This window comes from Drosophila hydei, unplaced genomic scaffold (genome assembly GCF_003285905.1).
Source record: "Drosophila hydei strain 15085-1641.00,03,60 unplaced genomic scaffold, DhydRS2 tig00000001-arrow-pilon, whole genome shotgun sequence".
In the NCBI taxonomy this organism is placed as follows: domain Eukaryota; kingdom Metazoa; phylum Arthropoda; class Insecta; order Diptera; family Drosophilidae; genus Drosophila; species Drosophila hydei.
The window spans coordinates 9929187-9942329 of record NW_022045643.1 but is presented as its reverse complement, the minus strand read 5'-3'; the positions used below and the strand labels follow the sequence as shown (position 1 = coordinate 9942329).

Genomic DNA, 13143 nt, shown 5'->3' with positions numbered 1-13143 from the left:
CTTCAACTGCAACACTAGGCGGCTCGGGTTGGTCGGCCCCAAGGTATATGTAATTAGAGTTGTGTCTGCGCCAAGAATAGAACTGACAAGCACCAGGCAGCGGTCATTATATAACGATTTATCCAATTTGAGTCTGAGCTTAATCTACAATTAAATTTGCTCTTTTTAAGTACAGATAATTGCAGCAGCGTCAGGAGGTTATCAAAAGGTTAATCAAACAGCAAACTGCTGCGATTATGTTTCGTAGTTCACTTTTCAAACAGTTGTTGATTGTGGCAAGTTTTTGAGTAAAGATTAAAAATAATAAAATAATAAATTAAAAATAATTTATATTTTTGTCTATACTTTTGCTCATATATTATTTATTCCCTTGCCAAGGTTATTTACTCACAACAGATTTAGGCTCACATTCCATTTGGTTGACATCTCTTCAGATGTTTCCTTGGCCTGCAATTATTTGAAATTGAATTGAAACGCTGCTCAATGAGCTGTATAAAAGTTAGGAGCTCATTTTGCGTGCTACGCACGAATTCTTTGAGGAGTGCGCAACAAAGGCATAAATAAAATTACAATTGAAAGCACGGAAATGAGTGCTAAGTGGAGAGAGGTGCACACATTGTGGCAAGGCTCTTTAATGTATATATATATATGTATAAAACAGAGAAGCGAGGATGTAATATATTCAATGAAGCCACATATAATTCACAGTCGCGTGCACATCACAAAGCAAACTTTGGACTTTCTGGGCGACAAGTTCGAGGTGGAACAGGGCGAGGGCGGTGGACGGGATGCATATCTGGCGGATCATAAAATTGAAACGTATCTCATTGTGCCGCCCAAGGTATGTGCTTTGTGCTAGGAATTCGCTTGAGCATCTCATTAACCATCATCACCTTGACAGCCTGCCTATATGCACAGTGTGCCGCGGGTTGTGGAGTGCATTGAGCATACGGAGCCTGCTGACGAACAAGCTGTCAAAGAAGACAACGACGTTACTGAGAAGCTTCTGCCTGCTGAAACACGATCTCCTGCCGCTGCTGCTGCTGCGGTGGGCGATGCAGCTGACAGGCTCTCACCCACATCTACCAACAGCCAAGATGGCGTACTGCATGCGCCGCTCACCTCTGCTGCATCCATGTCCATTAAGGAGCTGTCCGAAGAGGAGGATGATGCCAATGTCACTGCACCGCTGGTTGGCAAGTGCAGCGAGCTTGAAGTTAACAATGAGGCACTACCTAATGTGGCACATCGTGGCAGCGGTGACTCCGCTGCTTCCGAATCAGCACCCAAGTCGGCCGCATTGTCCTTGCCCGCCGAGGATCTGCTTAGCATGAGTGGCAGTGAGAGTGGCATCTCCAACAGCGGCACTCAGCCGGCAACAGCAGCAGCCAATGGGGCCAACCTTACGCCCACCTCAACAGCAGCAGCAGCAGCAGCAGCAGCAACAACTGGCGCCAATAGTTTGACTGTAGCCGAAGCACCTGAGCGCTCCCGACGAAAGTTGTCTGTACAGGGTGAGTTGCAGCAGTTGCAAGTTTATTGTTTATTAACAATTTGAAATGCCAGCATATAGTTTATAGTATACTCCTATAAGAGGCCAAACTACAGCTCAATTTGAAGCCGCATTAAGTGCTTGACTTCTTTAATTTCGCTTTTCCATTCAGGTCTGATGTCCTTCGCCGACAGACGGCGCTCCTCTGGCGCCTTTATCGAGGGACGCAAATTATCCATACACAGCGGTGAAAGTTTTCGCAGTCATGCAGGTGAGTTGCAGCGGGAGAGGGCCGTGAAGGTGACTGTGCCACGGCAAGACCATAAAGCGCAACAGTTGAAAATCACTTTTGAAAATGAGCTTCAGTTTATGCATAATTTTATCGTCAGTGTCCCAACTTTTGCATCATAAGCTTGATGTGCTTGCGTTTGTTTGCTGCTGGCTGGCCTTTGTGCGACGTTAGCCATGACCAGGCGCTTTCAGGTGTGGACCACAGCACCTGGGCAGCGTTGGCAATTAAGCTTCTTTTGACAGCCAGCTGAGCTATGTGCTCGTTGCCACTGCAGCTGTGGCCCATTGTCGGCTTTATGGCTTTTTATATGGGGGCGGCACGTGCGTCCGGCTGCCAAATGGTTAATTTGATGGCATTTTTAATGCGAACTCGGACTTGAATAAAACTGATTAAATATTGTGTGGCAAGTCGACAAACGAATTAACACGTAGCTTAAAAGTCAAGGATTAAAGCTAATAACGTGATAAATATAATCACAATGCATTGCCTGAATAAAAGAGTTTAAGGCGGCAATAGAAACATATGGAAGTATATATACAGTATATATATAGTATGCGTATATATATGTATGCCTTGTCATTCATCTTAATATATAAGAAATGCACAATGGATATAAATTTATATTTTGACATATAAAACAGCTCGAGATACAAAATTTTAAAATCAGACTAAACATATTTTAGCCTTCTTTAACGAATCTTGCCTTTTGGTTTATCGTATGCACATCTAGTTATAATTTTTCTGAAATGCATGGACAGTCTTTAGGCAATTCGTAATTTTATTAAATTAAAAAAAATGATTTTGACTTTTTCTTGCAGGCCATGTCACACGCAATCGTCCCTCTTCAAAGATGACCAAATATGTGGAATGCTGGGGTGCCGATCGACCTTTTGCTAACATTGCCGAATCCAAGCTGGTGAAAAACATTGGACTGGCGGTGAGTGGGTGTTGGGCAGCTGCTATGGCTGAGGACCATAGTTTTTCCAGCTGCCTGGGGTCAAACAGCAACAGCCGGGAATGACATTAAAATTAAATTGAATTAAACTCAATTTGTTTTGCGGACTTGGTCGTTTGGTCAAATTAAATAAACAACAAGCAACAGGCTTGATTTCGGAACCATTGGGCACCGGCTGCTGTTGCTTCTACGGCACCTCCATCTCTGCCTGTGGGCATCAAGCTGACAAACCTCTATTATCCCTTGCAGAGCATTGCCATGATTGAATCAAATTTGCTGCCGCCCGAGCGTAAATGCTTCAATTTTAACTTCTTGGGACCGCCCACAGAGCTAAAGCCATTCACCATGTGGTACCGGAACACGCCTCGGGAGGCCATGTACCGAGAACAGCCGGATACGCACTTCCGCTTCGATCTGATATGCGCCTTCGTGCTCTTCCTCTCGCTGGCCGTGGTGCAGCTGATTGTTATTGAATTGTAGGTGAGATCCAACGTCCAGAACGATTTATTTAACTCAGACTCGAATGCTGCTTGACAGGAACCTGGCGATGCTTGGCTCGCTGCTGGCGAGCTTTATATCCCTTGCTCTGTTTCTCTATTTGAGCAATATGTCCGTGCCGGACGTGCATGCCTCGAGCACGGAGCGCAATGGTCCTGGCCAGGTGGTGGCCAGCAGTCGGTTTTTGCGCATGGCCATGTTCATCATTGTCAACATACTCATCTCATCCTGTGCCGTCTTCAGTGTGGTGAGTAAAGCACTAACTTTAATCCTTGAGCCAACAGTCTTTAGTCTACTTCTGTAATAGATCAACTACTCGCTGCCTGAGGAAATGCCCTCTGTGGAGAGTAATGCTACCAATATCACCAGCGATAGCTTCAGCAATAGCACGCTCCCGGACGACATGCAACCCCTGGACATTGCCAATGCCATACCAAAAGCTCCCATATTCCTTTGCTGCTGCGCCGTCAGCTTGGCTGCCATCTCGGCTTTCCTGAGATCTGGATTTATACTCAAGCTGATTGCCATGATAGTGGCCCTGATCGGGCAGACGATTGTGCTCGGCTATAGCGACCTCTTTGTGCATTATAATGTGGTCAACTATAACAATGGGTGCGTCTTGGAGCAACCTAACTGAGATTTGTTAAAGTTGAAGCTTGTTTTGCACACTTAGATTCCCCTTGGAAGTCAAAGGCTTCTTGCTGCTGTTGCTCGTGATTGCTGTGCTGCATACTCTGGATCGGCAGGGAGAATATGTGGCACGCACCGACTTTCTGTGGAAGGCCAAGCTCAAGGTCGAGCAGGAGGAGGTCGAAACCATGCGAGGCATCAATAAGGTAAACGCAACTCATAAGTTGCAAGTGCATTGTTTTACTCAGCAAAATATTCTCTCAGATTCTGCTGGAGAACATTCTGCCGGCTCACGTGGCAACACACTTTTTGCACCTGGAACGCTCCACGGAGCTGTATCACGAGAGCTACTCCTGCGTGGCCGTCATGTTTGCCTCCATACCCAACTACAAGGAGTTCTACGATGAGACAGACGTCAATAAGCAAGGCCTGGAGTGCTTGCGCCTGCTGAACGAGATCATTTGCGATTTCGATAAGGTGAGAGCTGGCTGACTGAGTCAACCCTTAGATCTCTCAAAAACTTGTCCAACTTGCAGTTGCTCTTAAAACCGAAATTCAGTGGCATCGAAAAGATTAAGACCATAGCCAGCACCTATATGTGTGCGTCTGGCCTGCGACCCGGCAAGGAGGATGGCGCCACGGTAAGTTGTCGCAGATATATTATATATATATTTTATTTATATATATTTAACTATGGAATGTCTATGTGTATTAATTAATATTTCTTTAACGCTTGACTAATACTATAAATAACTACATTGCGATTTCCTGGCATGCTATATATAGTCGCGTAGCTTTGCGGTAAGTGTGTTAAAATAAGTCTAAATTTCTCTGTATTTAAGCAGTTAGCAGATCTAAGTCAGTCGAAATGATAGCTATGAAGTATGCTTTAAGCTATGCTTAAATATATTTCAATATGTTTAATATTATATTGTAAAAGTCCTCTATATAATATATACGTTAATCTGTATATATCTTGGCCTATGCATCAGTAGCTAAGTAGTTAAAGAATAGCTTCATCTGTTTTACTCAATTGAATTTCAAGTGCTGCACTTGAGAAGCAACAAAAGACCAATTTCAACAGCTCGAATCGTATTTACTGTTTAAATGTCTTTTAATCGCTGCTTAGTAGTTTAATTAAACCGTGTTGCTACACAAAGCTTGCCCTTGCTCAGCAGTTAAATCAAACAATGACCCTTCACAGAATAGGGAATAAAAGACGACAAAAAAAGGGATCCTAAATGAGGGTAGGGATTAGCCAAACTTTGGGCAACATACGCTCAATTGGCTTTCGCGTCGGCTGACCAGGCCAATAAAGGCGACTACGAGCATAATGAAAATACCCAAAAGCCAACGAAAAGTAACTTTTGCTCATGCTCGTTTTTTTTGCTTTTTATTTTGTGACATTTCATTTAGGATGAGAAACGTACCGAGGAGCACAATGTGGTCATATTGGTTGAATTTGCGATTGCTTTGATGTCCATATTGGATTCGATTAATCGCGAGTCGTTCCAGCGCTTCCGCTTGCGCATCGGCTTGAATCACGGTCCGGTAATTGCGGGTGTGATTGGTGCCCAGAAGCCGCAGTACGATATCTGGAGCAACACCGTTAATGTGGCATCCCGCATGGACTCGTGCGGCGTCATGGGCCGTCTCCAGGTGAGCAACAATGGGGCGATCTCCCACCCAAACTCCAGCTTATTAAAACTCTTTCTTGTGGCAGACAACGGAGAACACAGCTAAGATATTAATGGCCGCCGGATATGAATGCGAGTGCCGGGGCCTCACCTATGTCAAGGGCAAAGGCAATCTAGTCACATATTTCGTAAAGACGCCGTTCGATGGCAAACTGTAATTGGATGCGATCCAATAAAAACGCGTTGATAGTAAAAGCTATTTGGGTATAGAGAAATATTTATGTTAAGGCATGTTGTTATTTATTTTTGGAATTATTTTATTTAAGTGATTTAATGATGAATTTTAAGCATTTAATTTGCGTTGCACATTAAGAGTTAGGCACGTTAAGTAATTGTCTTAGTTAATGCTTAATTGTTATTTAGCACAATTTGCGTAGCTCACTTAAACAGCGAATAATTATATAGAATATATTGCTTAAGTATATACAACTATGCGCGTCTAAAAGGAAAACTAACTAGCTAACTAATATTTAAATAACAAATGCAAATTAGCCCACCCCAAAGTAAATAATCAACATTTATCAAATTATTATAGGACCTAGCCATACTTACTGAGTGTGTGTTCCAATAGACACGTGGACTAACCGCTAATATATCTGTTAACTCAACTAACTGCTAGATGACTCTACTATCTATTGTCTATTGGAACACCAAGTTTAATTTAATCTTCGAAAGTTAAACAAACTATGTGCCATCAAAGCTCTAACAACAGAACGTTTCACCAAATGTTGAAGACCTCAAGCGATCTATGAAATTGTATATTTTTTTACCAAATAATTTTTGATATTGTGCCACTCTTTCTGAGCAATAACACCCAAACTGAGCAACACAAAGAGTCCCTAACTTAACATATCCCATCAAATATAGACTATACCTCCGATTAAAACTATTCTGCTGATTGTTTCTACCCATGGGAAATTTATATGTGCATATCTCTCTCTATTTGCTATCAAGATTTACAAATACCCACAATATAATCGAAATATTTACGAATGTATTAAATATATATTCACTTGAATTTGAAAAGATATATAACTACGCATACATAGATATTGTCGTGCTTTTTATATATACATAATTAATAACAATAAGTACTTCAAGTTGTTTGGCTATTTAGAAAATATTCGATTATTGTGACTCAATAATTTTATTAAATACTATTTATTAAATAAAATATACAATACAAGACAAAAGCGTATTTTATTTCGTGTGAACAAACATTTAAGTTGGCTTTGTAGAACGTGTCAAGGATTCAAGTTCAAACTGAGTACTGAGAGAGAACTTATCATTTAAGGTCATATAATTGTGAATGTAACTGGAAAATATATTTAATAACTGCAAAACAAAATTAACGTGAAGTCAAATCGTGCTCCTAACTCCTTCGATACGTTCAATCATGTCTGTGTTCGTTTGCGAATTTCTTTTTAAGCTATTTATTGCCTATCTTTGCTTTCTCAATCTGGCCAACATAACGGCGAAGCGACCCTTTACACTAACCACACAGTATAAGACGTTTTTGGGCATACCGTATGCGGCACACCAGGTTCTGGAGATCCATGACCGGGAATATCAATATACGCTGCCAGCAATAGCAGCTGCATTGGCCTGCATGGGCTGTGATACTCTACACTCGCTGTGCCTTCTATTTGTATCTGAACAGTTCCATCACCGCTTGTGGAAATTGATGATTAAGCTCTTCTGGTTGTCGAAGAGTCTTTGGTTACTTTTGTACGTGGCTGGGTTCGTTTCAATTCTGCGTTCACATCATCAGCTTTACTTGATCACTCAAGGACTGCGTCTGGAGAATGCTGAGGATATGCTTATTAGCTTTAAGTGCCAATTCGTTTGGCAAACAATTGTATTTATATTCGCAATTATATGCTGGATGGAAGAGGACACTCTAAGCAAGAACTATTACAAGCTGTTAGTGTATGAGCGTGATTATCACATCTGAAATTTTATCACTTGGTATGTACACCAAGCTCTTCAAATTATGTCTTTAATCTGGACGTCTTAAGGAGCTACGCATCAGGTGGAGTCCCGTTGGAAGTGTCTTCCAGCAACAGAATTTTAAAGTATGAAAACGTGGTCTAGCTCAGCATTAGTCGTTGTGCCGTATTTCCGAATATGAACCTGTAACTGTTTTTTTTTATTCCAGACGGTCTTTTATACATATTTAAACAACAAAGGCGCAATTGCGGTGACAATTCACCTGCCATTCAACAGTTCATCAATTATGCAGCCTTTTACATATACAATTGGCTGTGTTGTAGAAAAGTATTGAAAATTAGCTTATTTTAATATGAGTAAATGTAAATACATAGCCGATATACTTAAAAAATGTAGAAATGTTTATACTTTTTTTATCCGTTTATTTAAATATGAATAAATGTTAATGCCTAGCAAAAATGTGTTTTTTAATATACACAGATATATATGTAAATGTATAAAACAAAGGCAAACTCAAACACTTAGGGACTAAGGAGATTTCAATAATGGTCAAAATAAAAAATGTATAAATTGATATGGACAGTGCACATAAAAACAAAATATGTAACAAATCACAGAGAAAATGTAAACAAATTGTACTTAAAAACTTAATACTAGGCGTCTATATACACATAAATCTTTTCAGTGGACTGAACTGTAGGCTCTAGAAATGTGGCAAACACACTTTGCCGGCAAACAATTCGGACACGACGGTTATCCACAGCGCTAGCACAAACATAATATATGATATGCCAATTTTAAAGGTATTTGGCAACTGATACGCCTGTCCGCCAATCTCTTCGATATGGAATCCCAAGGGAAACACAACCGCTGCCATGCAGAACAGAACCATTGCAGCAAAGCCCACCCAGCGAGCATATGGAATAACGTTGCGGTCCCAGGTGCTGGATGCCAGCAATATAATCGTCGTGGTGATGCAAATGCAGCCGATGAAAATACAAACGAGTGCGATTAGCCATTCCGGCTGTAGATCTGGAGTGTAGCAAACCTGCGGACGGTTATACAGCGTCATGCACGTCCACATTAGTCCCAGACGTATGTCTCCTGCAGAATATATAAACAACAAATTGTTATTCCTTAGCTTTTGTTAGTATTTTGTGCAGCGGTTACCTGCTTCCTCTGTAATTATCCAATCGGGCAGCGCCAGACTGACAATAGCAAACACATCGGCGGCCATGAACAGCGTGGCACTAATTGTTGTTAATTTGTCCATATTTATTGCACAATTTCCACTTTTTCAGCAATTTTAATGTTGTTTTCCAATTGTTTCTACTCGTTAAGTGACAATGTGACCAGAGGAAGCAAAAACGCGAATACGGGTGGTAACAGTGCTGCCAACTCTGCTACTGGCTTGTTATCGACTAATCGATAAGTTATAAGTGATAAGTGATTATAAGTGATACTGTTTTAAATATTCGACCGTTAAGCAAAAGCATTTATTATACTGCCCACATTATTGAGACTTGCAGCAAGCGGAAAATATGCGATTTGATTTATTTTCTTCAATGTTGGCATCTATTTATGGTCGAATGTGCTACTGGGTCTGAATTTAATCTATTACCAAATACAAGTGAGACATGTAAATCAATAAAAGTCAAGGATCGCTTATCTACAATCCACGGCCGAGACACGTTCAGCTATTTTAATATAGAGCTATTAATGGAATAATGAACAAATACCATTTAAAATTTACGCCCGACCAGTCTACGTTGCAATGTGTCTCAGGTGTGGTGAAAGCATAGGAAATACAATTACAATTACAATTACGCGTAAAAAAATGGTTTCATACGAATACGCCGGGTGATTGTGCCGTAAAAGAACTACGCTGACGTGTCCTTACTGTTGGGCAAGCACCGTTTATCCTGCGTTATTTGTGTATTATTCTATGAACTCATTGCTGAACAGCAATATCTGTGCTGTCATATCTAACGGATGACTCCAGCGTACATGATTAGTCCACTGCTTTAGACATATAATGCGCCATAATTGTACGGTCAGCAGGTGGTGCAGCCGTAGCCCAAACACAAATAACAATGCACAAAATTATTAGCTTTTTTCTGTTGCATTCATTCAGTTTTCGGCGGTGCAACACGACACTTGCTTTCTGTCGGCATCGGTCAACTCAAATTTCGTCGCGCCAGCGTCGCCGTCGAGAGCCAGAGCCGAAACCGAAATCAAACGCGACCTCCTGTCAAAAGGGAACGTTATGTTTATTGTTTGTCTGCGCCTGAGAGCAACGAGTCGTGATTGTAAATAAACAAAATTATGCTTAATCGTTCGCTTTTTTGGGAAAAGAGCCCAAAATAAATATATTAATTCAAATTTCGGTTAACATATCAAATTGACATAAATTTCATATACAAGAAAATAATTATTAATTTATGCTCAACTTTTTTGGTTTAAGGCAGGTTTACATAAATTTTTTATAATTATTATAATATAATATTTTATGATTTTATAATTTTATAATAATAGCAATGAAATTGCCTGCGGTAATGGAATATTTTTAACGTATTTAAATTATTTATTTTTTATTTTATTTGTATAGCTTAGAAAGTATTTTAAACACTATTTCTTAGCTGTCTTCAAAAGATTGTTGTGCATTTAAACAAATTAGAAACGTATTTCGATCTGCTCCTGGAAACGCTGACGTGGGCGAAATGACGCTATTTGGCGCTTAGTTTGCAGAGCCACGTTAGAAATGTGAGAAGGAGCAAAGCAGACAATAAAAATCAAAACAAATTTAAATAAAAAAAATTATTAATAATATGTGCATAAATATGAAAAGTTTAGCTTGCATTATTTTAATTGAAGTATTCAGCTTGCCAAGCCTAATGTAAACAAAAATCGGATTTCCAAATCGGAGAGTCTTCAATTGAATTAGCCACTTATTGAATGTGAGATTGTTGTAAACATTGGCGAACGGTATAAAAGACAAACGCATGGAGCCCAGTGAGAGCAGTCGTCAAACGGATATGGCGGCGGACGAATCAAAATCGGAGTCTGAATCAGAGTCAGAGGCAAATAACGAAGAGCTGACTGTCGTTGAGTAAGTCGTATATAAACTGTGCTGTAAAATCCTTATAGCTCTCGTGGCTTAGGCAAATCGAAGAAGATGACAATTCCGGACAGGAGTGCGACAAGGCGAAGGCTAATCGGCTGAAAGAGCGTGAGGAGAGACCGCTCGTTCTGGAAGAAAGACACTCACTTTCCATGTGAATACTCTAATTAGAATTTGTTAGGCAAACACTTTTCTAACAAAACCTTCTCATTTACCTTCACACAGAGCCGAAACGAAGAAGCGTCGCGCCAGCGTCTACTCCAATGAGAACCTGTTCATACCCAAGGAGCTGGCTCGTAGTGAGCTCCATCTGCGCAAATATCAGTCGGCTTTGAGCTCATTGGATCAAATTAGCAAAAACAGTGATTACTGCATAAGAATGCTCAAGTTTCCGGTTGGATCAGGTCGGGCGCGTTACGTAGCCCAACAATTGAAGAGGAAAAAAACAAAGACAGCGAAGGATATTCCAAAACAACTACTCGAAGAGCCGAAGTCAAAGGAAAATGAAAAGAAAATAAATGAAAAGCTGTGCATAAAGCAGGAATCAGAACGTGGTCAACTGGATGATGCTCAGCCTCAGCCTCTTAGCATGCCCAACCTCGATGCGGAGCATGCGGAGGAACGTCAACTGCACAGCGATGACGAGTGCTGCATCATACTGGAAGACATACTCAATGCGGCCTTGCCCGACTCCGAAGAGGACGGCACCGAGGAATTGATTGAGCTCGTATCCAATCGCCAATTGAAGCGAGCTGCGTGCTCAGAGCTAAAGTAAGTTGAGGAAATACTTAGATACAAGTATGTTTACCTAATTTGCACTACTTGCAGGCCCAGCAGAGCAGATCAGTTGCTGGCGGATAAGCAGGAGCTGTCACAATTGCCACTCCTGCGTTGGCATAATCCGAACGGAAATGATCAGAACATTAAAATGGGTATTATGGATGAGTTGGAGCACATAAGTTTGTCGGCCAATGCTGAGATCTATGTGGGCTTCAACGAGGTGACGACTGTGACAGCAGCTGATGCAGCGCAGCAGGCGGAACAGCTCAATGAGCAGGCGGAGGAATTCCTAAATGTAGCTGTAGAGGAAGCAACACCAGACAGCAGAGGGCAGCCAGTGGAGCCACAGCATGCAGAAGAAGCAGAAGAACAGCAGCAACCATCGCAGGAGCTGGATGAACAGCTGCCAGCTGAGAGTATGCCACATATTGCCAATGCGCACTACATGCTCGGTGAGCGAGCGACAACATCGGGAGGTTATCCGCCAATCGAGGCACATCATTTGATGCAGCGCATCATCTTGCCGCGCTTTTATCCCGGCGATTCGCTGCAATCAACCAGCAACAATGAAAATCTGCAACATTTTGTGGACTCGATGGCTACAGCCGAATATATGCAGCAGTGGAACAAAGATCACTTCGAGAAGTACGCGTACTCGCGGCCAGCCGTGCAGCAACAGCTGTCACAGGAGTGGCAGGCGCAAGTGTTGCGACAGCAGCAACATCAAACTTACTTTCAAGAGCAACACTTGGACGCGGGTCAGAAGGAGTTGCATCAGCTCAATGCGCAGTATCAGAAACTGAAGTGTCAAGAGGACGAGCAGCTCAAGAATATCAACAAGACACTCAAGGAGATCTATGCGGATCGCTTGATTTGCGAACGCCAACATGCGGACTATCATAGAAACTTCATGCACAAAATGATTGAGAGCAAAAAGCAGGAGGAGAATCTGCAGGCACACAAAAGCCAGCTGAAGAGGCAGCTGGAAGTTGAGCTCAGCAGCCTGGAGCAGCGCATCGCTGACAAGCACCGTCAGCTGCACGAGCGTACGCGCACATGGCAATGGCAGCGACAGCAATACCAATACCAGCAGCAGCAACAGCAACAGCAGCAGCAGCAGCAGCAGCAGCAGCATCTCTCACATCCGCATTTCCTTCGACGTTTTCCGCCACCCGCTTATCAGCCGCGCTTGCAGTGCTTTCAGGATGCATTTTCGCAGTGCTTGGACATGCGCATATCGCCTAGTTCACAGCTGGAGGCACAGCGCAGACTGATACCGCCAGCAGTTGCCTTCGTGCCGCCGCCGGTGGCAGCTAGCTCAACTGAATGCCCGTCCCACAGCGATAGCAACCTGCGCCGTCAGCACACGATCGACTACAGAGCCCTCAATCCGCATCTGCATCGATCCACCTCGCATGCCCTTGTGCATCCTTGCAGAACAAACTATTCAAGCTTTGCCCCTGCAACAGCCACAGGCAACATAATGCCAACTGCCCATCATTTTACGCTGCCTGAAACCTCGACCCCCGATGGCCGAGGCCAGCTGAACCAGGCGATCGAGCAAACTGCGATAACCTCCATAATTAGCAACTACGTCTCCAACTATCTGAACGACATGGAGTCACACAATTCCTAAGCCTGGACTATTGATAACTAATTATTCAGTTCATTTGTGATCCTTTGTATACCTAAGTGCGATAAGTGTTCCTATTACGAGTATTGTTTAAT

At 42.2% G+C, this 13143-nt stretch overlaps 4 protein-coding genes across 7 annotated transcripts in view; 3 read left to right on the top strand and 1 right to left on the bottom strand.

The window, feature by feature from the left end:
- The window catches only part of LOC111604449 (adenylate cyclase type 2), a 41493-nt gene extending 35704 nt beyond the window's left edge, over positions 1–5789 (top strand). For 2 of the 3 annotated variants that reach the window (XM_030223636.1, XM_030223410.1), the window contains 13 exons: positions 709–841; positions 902–1514; positions 1665–1763; positions 2603–2721; positions 2989–3215; positions 3277–3484; positions 3545–3849; positions 3911–4073; positions 4132–4344; positions 4404–4508; positions 4654–4668; positions 5284–5526; positions 5591–5789. In XM_030223636.1, coding sequence (XP_030079496.1) covers positions 709–841; positions 902–1514; positions 1665–1763; positions 2603–2721; positions 2989–3215; positions 3277–3484; positions 3545–3849; positions 3911–4073; positions 4132–4344; positions 4404–4508; positions 4654–4668; positions 5284–5526; positions 5591–5722 — 2575 coding nt within the window. In that variant the 3' untranslated portion in view covers positions 5723–5789. The remainder of the gene's footprint in view (positions 1–708; positions 842–901; positions 1515–1664; positions 1764–2602; positions 2722–2988; positions 3216–3276; positions 3485–3544; positions 3850–3910; positions 4074–4131; positions 4345–4403; positions 4509–4653; positions 4669–5283; positions 5527–5590) is intronic. The other variant, XM_030223512.1, reaches the window with a different exon arrangement.
- A 1051-nt stretch (positions 5790–6840) lies between these two features.
- LOC115483200 lies at positions 6841–7822 on the top strand. Of its 2 annotated transcripts, none has more exons than XR_003944283.1 (2): positions 6841–7639; positions 7723–7822. XR_003944283.1 is itself a non-coding variant. In XM_030224428.1 (2 exons), the coding sequence occupies exon 1, from the start codon at positions 6961–6963 to the stop codon at positions 7516–7518; it is 558 nt and encodes a 185-aa protein (XP_030080288.1). In that variant the 5' UTR covers positions 6841–6960; the 3' UTR covers positions 7519–7532; positions 7583–7822. The 2 variants fall into 2 exon arrangements, 1 of the variants encoding a protein (XP_030080288.1); XM_030224428.1 differs by having other exon boundaries at positions 6841–7532; positions 7583–7822.
- Positions 7823–8132: 310 nt separating this feature from the next.
- LOC111599413 (uncharacterized protein C16orf52 homolog A) lies at positions 8133–8895 on the bottom strand. Its single transcript, XM_023315061.2, has 2 exons — positions 8685–8895; positions 8133–8618 (listed from the first exon to the last, which is right to left on the bottom strand). Exons 1-2 carry the CDS (start codon positions 8785–8787, stop codon positions 8218–8220), a joined length of 504 nt encoding a protein of 167 aa, XP_023170829.1. The 5' UTR covers positions 8788–8895; the 3' UTR covers positions 8133–8217.
- A 1521-nt stretch (positions 8896–10416) lies between these two features.
- LOC111599410 (protein lava lamp) lies at positions 10417–13053 on the top strand. The gene is made up of 4 exons (XM_023315059.2): positions 10417–10623; positions 10676–10789; positions 10861–11406; positions 11464–13053. The coding sequence occupies exons 1-4, from the start codon at positions 10517–10519 to the stop codon at positions 13049–13051; spliced, it is 2355 nt and encodes a 784-aa protein (XP_023170827.2). The 5' UTR covers positions 10417–10516; the 3' UTR covers positions 13052–13053.
- Positions 13054–13143: the final 90 nt, after the last annotated feature.

Excerpts from the sequence above, each read along its gene's own strand:
- LOC111599410 (XM_023315059.2), top strand. The coding sequence starts at position 10,517 with ATGGAGCCCAGTGAGAGCAGTCGTCAAACGGATATGGCGGCGGACGAA. Across the intron at positions 10,790-10,860 it reads GAAAGACACTCACTTTCCAT|AGCCGAAACGAAGAAGCGTC; the intron begins GTGAATACTCTA and ends ACCTTCACACAG. Across the intron at positions 11,407-11,463 it reads GCTGCGTGCTCAGAGCTAAA|GCCCAGCAGAGCAGATCAGT; the intron begins GTAAGTTGAGGA and ends CACTACTTGCAG.
- LOC111599413 (XM_023315061.2), bottom strand. The coding sequence starts at position 8,787 with ATGGACAAATTAACAACAATTAGTGCCACGCTGTTCATGGCCGCCGAT. Across the intron at positions 8,619-8,684 it reads GATAATTACAGAGGAAGCAG|GAGACATACGTCTGGGACTA; the intron begins GTAACCGCTGCA and ends TATATTCTGCAG.
- LOC115483200 (XM_030224428.1), top strand. The coding sequence starts at position 6,961 with ATGTCTGTGTTCGTTTGCGAATTTCTTTTTAAGCTATTTATTGCCTAT.